Raw genomic sequence first — 12837 nt, forward strand, 5'->3', positions numbered from 1 at the left:
GCTGAAGCCAAAGCAGCTCTTCCAGTGATATAGGGGATCATTACCTGGGGAGAGCCTCTAGGGGCGTGTCAGGGTGGACAAGTTTTCCACAATTCACACTAGAAACAGAACAAAGGAGGGAGAGAGATGACAAAATAATAACTTAAATTGTGACTTTAAAATTAAATTCAGTCATGCTACAGAAAGTATACGTAAAGAAAAACATAAACAGTAAATTAACATAAAAAGAGTGACAAAAATAAAAGAATTAAGGCAATTTAACATTACTGTAGGGAAAAAAATGCTTGTTTAAGGTGCAAATACAAAAGTGGTTCACGTCATGCGAGTGCATTTGAAAACAGGAAGCTTTCGTGGTCAAACTCAAAAACTCTTTGTTCTCATAAACAGCCATCCATCAGTGCTTCGCTTCCCTCCAGACAATCTGATTATTAATTTAAAGTCACACTATTTTTCCATCAGCATTCCCAGACATTGTTTTGATCACTCCATCAGCATGCCATCGTTCAGCGCCTCCCATTAGCGCCACATCAAACTCTCTGCTTTTCATTCTCCTTTGTCTGTCCTTATTTCTTATTTTTGGGTCTTGCATGTCTTTCTTTTATCATTCTCTATTGTTTTCCTATCTTCTTATCTCTCTGTTGTTTGCACAATCAGACAACTGAGGACGTGTCTGCAGAACCTGTTAATAATTAAGCAAGGAGACAGACGGAGGAAGCAGGAAAAAAGAAGGCAAAAGACAAAGTGTCAGAAAGGGTCACAACTGAAAATTGAAAAACTCCCCGACTTCTAAACTTCTTAGAATGGAGAGAGCAGAAAACATGAAGGGGATGAAGAGAACAAGATATTAGTGAGCTGAATATAACCCCAAACAAGAAAAAAAGAGGAAAGTAGAGTCATTAATAAAAGCAAGAGCTGCAGAAGCTTACAGTACATAACTAAAGAGATGAGAGGAGGGGGAAACTTCACCCACAGGACAAAAAGCAGCTTTCTGGATGTGGGTTTTAGGAATGCCTTAATTTAAACTTCTCCTCAGGGAGTGGCATTAGAATAGGTGGAAAGCTGCATTGGTGCACTGACCTCTATAAAAACCCTCAGACAGTGCAAGAGCACAAATGAAATGATGTGTGATAGGCAGTGGTGGAGGGAAGGGATGGTTAACAAGAGAAAGAGACTATGAGGATCATCAGTACTAGTAAAGAAGACAGGCGTGTTTTGTTTAAGAAGGTAGAAATGAACCATATCTATCTCAAAGCAGACATGGAGCTACATCAGAGCCTCAGGTCCTACATATCTTAGATAATGCTAAGCTCACTTATTGTGTTACTGCTATATGAAGCCACTTCTTCAATTACCCTTCCAACCCTCGCTCTACTAATACCAAAGGGTTGGAAGATCATGTTAACAGAAAAAGTTAGATATTTTGGTAAATGAGCTGATTCACTTTATACTGGTCTCCTGTCTGTATGCTGATTAATGTGTGTGTCTCACAGACAGATAGACAGGCAACAGGCCATAAGTGTCCATTATTCATAAGCCTGGTTGCTTGGTGGAAAAAACTGTCCTGGTGCCGGCTGGTTTGAGCCTTGAGGCTGCGATACCACCTGCCAAACGGCAGCAGTTGAAACAGTCCATGTTTAGGATGGTTGGGTTGGTTCGGATGGTTGGGTTGGGTTGGTTTAGGATGGTTGGGGTTGGGTTAGGATGGTTGGGTTGGTTAGGATAGTTAGGATGGTTGGGTATGTTAGGATGGTTGGGTTGGGTTGGTTTAGGATGGTTGGGGTTGGGTTAGGATGGTTGGGTTGGTTAGGATAGTTAGGATGGTTGGGTATGTTAGGATGGTTGGGTATGTTAGGATGGTTGAGGTCTTTGATAATTCTGCGGGCTTTACTGGCACACTGTCTGTTGTGGATGTCCTGGATGGAAAGGAAGCTCACATCCACTGATGCTCCAGGCTGTCTGTATGTCCTCAGCAGTATTTTGTGGTTGAGGGTAATGCAGTTCTCATACCACGCAGTGATGCACCCGACTTGGTTGTGCCTCTGTGAAGGTCCCGTAAGATCTTGGGAACCATACCAAACCCTTTTAGCTGCCTCATGTGAGAGGTGTTGCTATGCCTTTTTCACTACATGACTGTTGTACTCGTCCCAGGTGAGCTTGAAGCTGCTGAAACCTGTTGTTGGTGATGGGGTCCACCCTCTCACCTCTCCTCCTGTAGTCCTACTCCTGTAGTTTTAAAAATGGGCTGGAATGGTGAAAAATGTTGAAACTCTTTTGGATAGTCGAGTGTCTCCACGTGTCTTAATGCACAGATTTGATTGGCTGATTAGCATCACGTGAGAAGATTGGCTGTAACACAGTGGTCTGTGAGTTTCCTAGGGCCGCGCCACTTTTACCGTAACAGCTGGATGAGGTGTGCCCATTAAAATAGAAACGCTTAGGCAAAATGTAACAATCCTCAATATTTCATCAGTTACAGGTCCAGGTCCGGATAGGACGGTGTCTGGGTCATGTTTGAAGTAACTGGCTACTTTAAAGGTGAAAATAAGGCACAAAAAACAGTAAAAACTTTATATTGTGTTTAATCCACAAAAAAAAACGAATTACTATATTACTACATATATTACTATAAACTATATGAACAGAAGCTCTACATGTTCCAACTGTTTATCTCGTATAAATGAAACATTCAGAAGATATCCAGACCATGTATCAGTAGTGTGCACCTTTTCATGCCAGTAAATACTCATTTCTTTCATGACCTCAGTTTGCAACACAGGCTTCACAAGACATTATACAACTGTTTTCACAGGCTGAGTAATACTCCTCATGACCGCTACACTGATGAATGTGAAAGAAAGTTACATTACAATAGTCCATTTGTTGGTGATGTTCACAGCTGAACATTAACAGTCTATACAGTATTCAGAACACCAGTAGTGTGAAGGTAGTTCTGGTCCGTTGAGTCTTAGTGAAGCTCTGAAGCTTTCTTCTGCTTGAAGGAGGCGAGAGGGGATTACTGAAAAGCACTGAATACAGGCCACATTTGGATGTATTCCAGAGGGAAGCCCACCTTATTTGAAGTAATACCTGCCATTGATTTTTCTCAGTCAGTGGTCCAGATCAGATGAATAGGTTCTACTATAAGTACAGCACCAGAAATGTTCCATTACTTTGCCTTCAGACTTAACCTACAGCTGATTTGTTGGTCTGTTCTGATTACATCCAATTGTGTCAAGCTTCAAATGACAGATTACACTTGCAATTAGCTGTTTTGGGATTTGGATACGATTAACAACAAACGATGTTTGTTCTCCTACAAAAATATACAGTGCAAAGCCCATGAGTATTACACTTGACTAACTTGTGGTGTATTTCACGTTTTGCAATGCCTGTTTGAAATAAACAGCACAAAAATCCACAAAAAAAACCCAATTACTATATTACTACATATATTACACATCACCAAACACAAGCTTCTATAACTCAACCATCTTTGTTTTAGACTCAACATTCTTTTAATTGGACCATGTGCCTGCAGGTTTTGTTCCAACCAATCAAGAGCACACCATTCAACCAATCAGCTGTCTAAACACTGAGTCCAGCCTGGTGTGCTCCTGCTTGGTTGGAATGAAAACCTGCAGCCAGATGAACCTTTATGGAATAGTTCGGACAGTCCTGGTCTATGCAATAGTCATGCAACATAATGTAACCTTTAGTAGTCTGTAGTAAACATTGCAGCCACAGAAACCAAACTTTGTGTCTTTGCAGGTCTCTGTCTGTCCATCATGACTGCAACTTACTTAACCTGAACTTTAAAGCAAAGCGCTTCCACTCACATTTTCATACCAATCAGGGCGGAACAAGGTGAAACTCTCATTAGCAGCACCGCCTACGTTAAACACCTTTTCATTCCTTGTGACTTTCTCACCTCCACTCTGCTCAACAAGTATAAAAATACAAACTATGCTTTCCTCATTTGCATAACTCACACACACACACACACACACACACACACACACACACACACACATATACAGGCATGCACACACCTCAGCACTCTTTAACAGGAGCGGTGTGACAGAGGAGATAATTGGGATGGGAGATGAATGGGAGGTGTGTGTGTGTGTGTGTGTGTGTGTGTGTGTGTGTGTGTGTGTGTGTGTGTGTGTGTGTGTGAAAGCGATGGAGAGAGTGTGTGAAAAAGAGAGGGAGAGTGAGAGAGAGGTGCTGCCACAGAACAGAAAGTGCAGCTCTGTTGAACCTATTAGCAGTAAAACAGTGTGTGGAGGTAAGTGTGTGTGTGTGTGTGTGTGTGGGGTGAAGGAGGTCAGTATCTCGGCTGCACAGTCTGGAGACGAGGACGGATTGAAATACCGTGCTGATGACTCTTTTGGAGGTGGAGCGTGTAATTGCTGCAGTTTGTTTGTCTTTCTAAGAAGCGCCGCTCCTGAATTTCATTTTCAGCCAACCGTCATCCTCACTTTTTCTTTTTTTTTTTGTGCTGTTTTTTCTACGTCGCTTCTCGAGGGGGTAGAAAGTAGTCTCTTTGTGAAAAATAAAAATAAAAATTGTTTGTGTCGTCCACAGAATGGAACCCATTCCCGCAGCTGACGGGAGGAGAGCATCCAGCAGTCACTCAATCCGACAGCAGAGAGCGAGGGAGGCGAAACGTTCAAAGAGGTTTTATTTTTCAGTTTGCGAGACTGTAGCTGTTACAAAAAAAAAAGAATGAATAAAAAAACACAGAGAGCCACAGAGATACGGATAGAGTAGGTAAAGTGAAAGAAAGATGGACGAACAGAGAAAGAAACAGTGTAATCAGTGATGGCATTCACTGACGGACTGACCCTCAGTGAGCCAGACACACAATCACACTGGGACTCTTTAAAGGAAGAAAAAAAAATAAGCCCATGAAGGATTTACAGTCTGACAGTGGACTGCAGCCGAGCTAAATTCTCCACAGTCAAACAACTTGACAGTGGTGTCAAACAGTCCAGCATGACTGCAGCAGCAGGGCCCAGAAGGGAAACATGGAAGTATTTCTCCTGTAGAGATATGACAGCTGACAGACACTCAAGGCTTTTTTTTTTTTTTTTTTTTTTTGTAGTTTAGTTTTGGCCATCGTTTATATCTGTAACGCTCGTATAATTCTCACCAAACTAAAAGTTGGTGTTTGGGAACATTGCTGCAACAAAGTAAGGTAACACAGCCAGTTAGATCAGTGTCCACCAATCAGTGTCCACCAATAGGAAGATTGGAGGTTAGATTCCCGTCTCCTCCAGTATGTTGATGTGTCCTTGGGCAAGATACTTAGTCCATGGGCCTGAGACCAAAATCTCATTCATTGTTATCACTCAAAGTGCTTGTGAAAGGATTCATGTCTGTAGATGATATTTTGGTATATTCCTTCCTGAGTCACAGCTGTATTACAGTTATCAGCTGATGAAGTTAATCTCTCCCTTAGACGCTAGTGAATATCTTGCTTTCAGGTAATGTTAAGGATATTTGTCAATGTTTAAAAATATTGTGTTTGATATCATTTTAAAGGGGACACTCTAAGCTTTCATTCAAGCCCTTTTGTTTAAATTTAAAGACAGTGTAAAGTGAATTCAGACATTTTCTTCTAAACACATTAAATAGGTCATAAATGTATTTCTAAAAAAGGTGTAAAAAGCATTTCAACCACTTAGATTTGAATTGTGGAGCTAGGCTTCACAAACTGTGTTTCAACATTTCTGTGTTCAGGATTTAGTGGGAGGGTCTGAAAATCATAAACCCGCCCCTGCTGCTGTAGAGATATAAATACATTCAGCACACACTACTACTACTACAGTCTACAGTTAGCCAGTTAGCTGAGTTAGCCGCCGAGCTAGCCGCCGAATTAGCTGCCGAGCTAGCAGCTGAGTTAGCAGCAGAAAGCTCTCGGACATAGCGTCCATGTTTCTGGTAGAGGTGGTGACTTTGATTGACAGGTGATACTTGGTAGGGGGTGGGGTTTCAGCGGACTCGGCAGACACGCCCACAGCGTTTGGGAGCAGAGAAAGAGTCTGATTTTTACACAACTTTGAAGACTAATTTCATATATTTGGCGATTTCTTTAATCATTCAAATTTGGCAGGGTGGTTAACAACACACTTTTCTGTGGTATGTCAAACTCAGAACACATATTTATTCTTACTTTACACAGACTTTAATGACAAGTACAGTGGTAACTTCACCCCAAAAATTGCTCCTGATGGCTGTGCTAACAGCATGTCCCGGGTCTAAGCGTAATTGAATGTAAAATCCACTGGTGACTCTATATAAAGGCCTGTATGTATTCACAGTTGACTTACAATGAGCTTTAAATGATGTAATGCTTTTATTACTGACTGTCTTAACATATACAGCACATTAGAGATCTCTGTGATCACATGCACTGTGTTTTATAGAAGAAGAAATCTGGATATGATCATTCTCATTTGCATATTTTTCTCTTTGTGTAGTCAGATACTGAACTGAATCACTGCAGCTTTAGAGCTACTAGGAGCCAACCAGCAGTCATTACCAAACTGCTGAACTGCAGATTGAATCATTATTTATTGATCCTGACATTGTCACAGAGAAAGTGAAAGAGGCAGCAAATGTTTATCATATTGAAGCAGCTGTAAAGCAGATCTGTGAATGAGCTGCAAACATGTATTCATGTTGTAAAACTGAAGAACAGACGCTTCACTTCTGTCCGCTGAGTCCAAACACAGCCGGTGAATGATGTGTATGTTTATCTAGATTATATAACACATTTTATTTGAAGGTTAAACTGAAAGTGAGAGCATCTGAAATGTCAGCAGGTTAAAGGTGAAGCAGTGTAAACTCTGATGCTTTATAATGAATAATTTGGGTCATGATTTGACTGTTTTCTCATGTTTCCTCTTGAGAAGAAGTTAACACACACTCACGCTAGGACTAAGCATGTAAGCAACAGCAGGAACCTGGCTTTCTTAAACCTAAATGGAATGGAACCTTAATTAATAATTAATGTTAAATATTGTGTACACATTTTCCTGTATTTTTCTTAGTATGATGGTGATGGCATAAGACTTTTACTCAGTACTGTATATGGCACTACTGTTGCATTCTAATATCTATATATTTATATATCTTTAATATCTATCCATCTATATGATCTTGATGAGTATTACTGAGAGTAGAAATGATGGCAAAAACTAGCAAAAAACAGAGAGATGAGAGTTATACTTTATGAACCAGAAGGAAAAACTACAAATCCGCTGTCCAAGTCAAGTCTTATTAGCTTTAATAAAACCCTGATTGATTCTTTTTTTACTGGTTGGACAATTTTTTGCTTTATCATTGCATTTGTTGCATTGCATTGTTATCCATATGTCCAATGCTGTGAAAATCAAATCTACACAGCTTTAAAAAAGACATAAGTTTCATTCTGAATCAGACTACTTAAAGATGTGTGGTTTGGGAGAAAGATTGTACTGCCTCTGTTGTTTTAAACACAGGTAATATACAAAATACATTGTATTACAGTTGTGCTCTCCAGTACAGGCCATTCTGCTGGAGAGTTGCACACTGATGCTCTGTTAGAGGCCTTGCAGCTGCATGGAGACACACTGTCTACTTCTCATATGTAGAAAGTATTATCATGGAACAGTCAGAGCTTTAACTCAGGCCTTCATTCCTGCACACCACCACTGTTTAAACCTCATTAAATGCTCTTAAAAAAAATTATGCTGTTCTTCTGTGTCTTCTGTCCCTCTAGATTGAGTGTGGTAGAGTCCATTCACACACTGTCACAGCTGTTCAGTACAGCTGTGACACGTGATGAATGGAGCGGCCTATAGACGGCCTGACCTTTCAGATTAGAACACAATGCAGTGCGTGGCTTGTGTCACAGTGCAGAGAGACTTACTGTTCATTGACGACAAAGATGCAGTTGTCTTGGGAGGGGACGCCTGACACCGGGTGCTTACAGGTCACCTTTCGCTCATTGTGACTGGAGGGAAAAAACAGAGGGAGAGGAGAGAAAAAAAGGAGGAAATTAGTTTTTAAATCACAAACAGTTAAAACACAAAGTAAAAGATAAGATGACACAATTCATGTCAAAAAGAAACAGGACTCATAAATTGAGTTCTAGAAAAACATTAAACACTCCAAACACTCATACACACACCTGATCCTAAACTTCAGCATTATGTCCTGTTTGGTCAGAAAAGTCTTAAAATTGGATGGAAATTCCAGTTGTTACAGATGTTACAGATGTTACATGCAGTCCTTCCAAGAGAAAAAAATAAAGGAACGTGATACACAAAAATTAAAATCCTTCTTCCATAAATCTGCTTCCAGTCCAGTTCACAGCAGACAGGAGAGAGTGAGAGTGACCACAGCAGCACAACAGAGAAATCTCTCTCTCTCTCTCTCTCTCTCTCTCTCTCTCTCTCTCTCTCTCTCTCTCTCTGTCCTTCTCGCTCTCTCTCTTTCTCTCTCACTGTGTGGCACTTCCTGTGTCCCCTTTTTATTTTTTCCTTCTGTCTTTTGTCTTTCTTCCGTCGTCACGTTCGCCTTCTTTCAATATCTCTCTATAGCTCTTTCAGCTCTTTTTGTCTCTCTCTTTCTCTTTCCTGACACAGAGGCTGGACTGTGTTGTAGACTTACAATCAATTCACTTAATACATTCAAAACATGAGAAACCCATTCTATTTGAATTTAAATGAGACACAAATAAATATGAATACATTCAACGTGTAATGTAATAGATAATTATATGAGTAATTATACGAAATTAAACATTATGAACTTTTTTGTGTGATTTTTTTTTGGCATGATTTTTATCATGTGACTTCCATACTTAGTTTACATGATGATGACTGATATTTTTAAATTATCAATTGGGGTTTTTTTGTAATTAAACACCGAAAGAGTGTAATTATTCCAGCAGTACAATCCAGACTCCATATGCTATACCTCTATCACTTTAATCACTTCTTTAGTTCTTTTTTCTCCTCTTTTTCTATTTCAGCACATCTTCTCTCTGTTGGTTATATTTCCTGTCTCCTTTTATTCTCCTCTATTTCTCACTTTCTCCTTCTACTCTCATCTCTTTCACAGCATCACTATTCTACTTCACTTTTATCTTTTCCTCTTTCTTTCTACACCTCTTCTCCTCTCTCTATTCCCTGCTCTCCTCCTCTGCTGTTTCAATCTGCGTCATCACAAAAAAAAAAACTGCTGAGTCGTCTCTTCTCACCAAACAGTGAACAGAGTTTTGTTATTGACCCTGATAACACCATGGCAATGATAATGAAGGTAGGAGTATTATTCGTGACACACACACACACACACACACACACACACACACACACACACACACACACAGTCAGATTATTCCCACAATTAAAAATGATGGCTGCCACAGGCAAATGACTTAATTTCACTGTGTGGATGGTTTAACACATTTCATATTAACATGTTTCTGTAGCAGCAGCTTGTTCTGATGAGCCAATAGAAGGAGCACACTCGCCTGGAGAGACTTTTTCCTCCACAAACACAATTCTTAGACGAGGAACGGCTGTTAAACAATAATAATATCATTTTCAGTGTCACGAACCGCCTGAAACAATTCTTTGTATTATCACAATTTGATCCAATGGAAATTCAAAAATGTGGAAGAGCTGTATCAGTAAAGTGTGTGTGTGTGTGTGTGTGTGTGTGTGTGTGTGTGTGTGTGTGTGTGGTGATCTGGAAGCCAGTTATCTCATCCACAAAAGGGCTCTAATGCTCATAATACTCAAAAATAAACTCAAAAATAAACAATGAAAAATGTTTTCAAACTATCCAGTTCTCTAAATTCAAAGAAAACTAAAATAAATCAATCAAAGGAAATGAACATTTTGAAAAACTTAATATGTGATGGTGCATCAGAGGAAAGCCCAGCATGACATCACTCCTTGAAATACATCTATGAAGTTTCACATTAGAAGATTTAATTCACTCACATTATAACATGTGTTTGTGGTGTTCACAGTGTATCTGTACCAAAGCATCTGCTCAATGCTGTGTGTAGTATAAAATGAAATGTGTGGTGAAATCTTATAGATAATATATCAAAATCCCGGCAGAACACAACTCATACTATCTGCATTTGTCTGCAAGTAAGAAAACTTAGTTTTTTTTAGTTTGTATTTTTGTATTTGCATGAATCAGTCCTTTAAATACTCACGTCAATCATCACTCCATGCAAACTGCATTTTAAATGAAGCAGGATTTTATGCCTCCCTCCTTAAAATACCCCATCTTAATAAAAAATAAAGCTCACAGCAGTTTGATGCTTCCTGCTATGACGCATATTAAACTTTCTATCATAAATATTCATACCAGTCTTAATAAAAGGTGAGCACACTGATTTTTTACCCTCGGCTCCAACACCTCCAGTGAGCATCTTTAAATAAACTCTGTGCTCTCTTGGGGGGGGGGGGGGGGGGGGGGTCAGCATGTGCTGGCAGCAGATGGAGGCTGCATGCGTACACTGTTTTCACACTCACATCTGGGGACACCAGATGTGTGAGAGCTGGAGGGAGGGGGTAGTGGGGGCTCCCTCCTAGCCCTAATATAGCCAGCCGTGCAGTACCACAAGTGGGATTACTCTGCTACTCAAGCACCCTGCAAAGCTGGAGGAGAGCCGGGCCAGAGGACTGGCAAGCCACCGAGGGCAAGAACACACACACACACACACACACACACACACACACACACACACACACACACACACACAGAAAGATATGTATATTTAAGACTGTACAAGAGCTAGAAATGATCACTCCAGATGTTTTTTTCTGTCTATAGTCATGTAAGAATAAAAACACACTGAAAATAATAAAGGAAAGCACACATCATATCTTGTTAAACTGTCACTATATTGAAAAAAAAAACCCACATGTAACAAGAGAAGAAACACATCTGCCTCTGATAACAACACAGATGGAGCTGCAGTCATCAAAAAATGACAAGTCGTGAATAAACCACCACGGCAGCTTTCAACAGGCTTTCAGTTTCAACTTGAAGCAGCATCTCAAAACCAGAAGCATTGTCACACTCAAGTTTCAGACATCCAACGAGATCAATCACAGCGACTGGACTCTATATACGATCTGTGCTTTATTCAATTTGAACTCCAGACACATCTCAGCTGCTCCCCTGCACGCCTTGACGCAGCTCCGGTGAGACAGAAGAGATTGTGTGAGTCATCGTGTGCACTCCAGGAGGAAGGATGACGCCATTTGTTTTTGCTTTCCAAAACTGTTACAAATCACTGTTAAGAAATAATAATGTTTTTATGATGTGACAATACTGTGGTTAAGATGTGGTTAGGTTTAGGGAAAGTCCATGCTTAGTGTTACAATGTTCACTTAACAGTTAAGGTCAGACAAACATATGGTGTGGGTTAAAGTTATTACTTCCCTAAAAACCACTATCGTCATGGTAATAATAGTAACCACAGGTTTAGAGATGATCGAACAGGAAACAATCACTTTGCACAATCTGGGTTAACCCATCCACCCATCTCACCACATCCAAATAAGGATATTTATCTACTTATATATACGTCATCTGAAGTGTACCAATTCTTCAGGTCATAATTATTACGTCCACTAGATGGCATTGGTCACAAAACCGTAACTATAGGTCTTTTTTGGGCAGTTGACATCACAAATGATTGTGAAATTTTGATTAGGAGGAGCATTCATATATATATGGGGTGGCTTTGGCTAAGGGGGTAGGGCGGGTCGACCACTACTCAGAATATCAGCGGTTCGATTCCCGGCTCGTCCAGTCCACATGTCGATGTGTCCTTGGGCAAATTGCTTCCAATGGCTTAGCCAACGTTAAATAAATGTGTGAGTGAATGTTAGCTCCTCCTGATGAGCAGGTTGTGGGTGAATGTGACATGTAATGTAAAAGCACTTTGAGTTGTCGAAAGACTAGAAAAGTGTTAGAAAAGTACAGTCCACTATCATATTCGCTACATGAAGGACACACCACTTCCTACATTGTGACTGAATGTTAGATTGGATGTATGTGAGCTGCAGAATCTGAAAGTCACAAAACCAGATACTTTCCAAAGCTTGAATGCACCTCGATATTCTGACCATGACTATCACAAACTGGAGAGGTGATAACAAGCAACCCTACCTTGAACATGGTGAAAGAATGCAATCACATCTCTTTTTTAAAAATATTTTTGGGGGCTTTTTTGCCTTTACTGGACAGTTGGTGTAAGAGTGGGTACATGGTGACTCTGTGATAGCACTGTTGCCTCACAGCAAGAAGGTCTTTGGTTCGACCTCCAGCTGGGGCAGGGCCTTTCTGTGTAGAGTCTGCATGTCCTGCCCGTGCTTGCATGGGTTTCTCCCTTCCATGGGTGCACCCCCATTACCAAAAGCATGTATGATAGGTTGATTATCCTCTCTGTGCCTGTGACTGAGGTTCTGACATAGAACTGGAGTTGGTCCCCGGACGCTGCACAATGTCTACCCACTACTCTTGGGAGATAGGATGAGTTAAATAGGATAGGATGGGTTAAATGCAGAGACTAAATTTCACTGTACAACTGTATGTGTGACAAGTAAAGAACCTTTAGAAAGGTTGACAGGAAGCATGGGGAGAGAGAGAAAAGGGTATGACATGTAACAGAGGTCCCTTATCAGACTTGAACCAGGGTCGTTGTGCGTACATGGCTTTGTAGCAACAAGCTGTGTGTGGGTCTAAGTAATCAAGATATTCGTTTATTCCGCAGTCTTAAACACATCCTGACCTCCACCATTCCAGCATAAT

The 12837-nt window shown here is 40.4% G+C and overlaps 1 protein-coding gene across 1 annotated transcript in view; it reads right to left on the minus strand.

The window, feature by feature from the left end:
- LOC128353273 (pleckstrin homology domain-containing family A member 5-like) overlaps positions 1-12837 on the minus strand; it is a 267029-nt gene that overhangs the window by 83800 nt on the left and 170392 nt on the right. Inside the window, exons 4-5 of the mRNA XM_053313967.1 lie at positions 7919-8002; positions 45-98 (exon numbers count right to left, since the gene is read on the minus strand). Coding sequence (XP_053169942.1) covers positions 45-98; positions 7919-8002 — 138 coding nt within the window. The remainder of the gene's footprint in view (positions 1-44; positions 99-7918; positions 8003-12837) is intronic.

Source organism: Scomber japonicus, chromosome 23, assembly GCF_027409825.1.
Source record: "Scomber japonicus isolate fScoJap1 chromosome 23, fScoJap1.pri, whole genome shotgun sequence".
Taxonomy (NCBI): domain Eukaryota; kingdom Metazoa; phylum Chordata; class Actinopteri; order Scombriformes; family Scombridae; genus Scomber; species Scomber japonicus.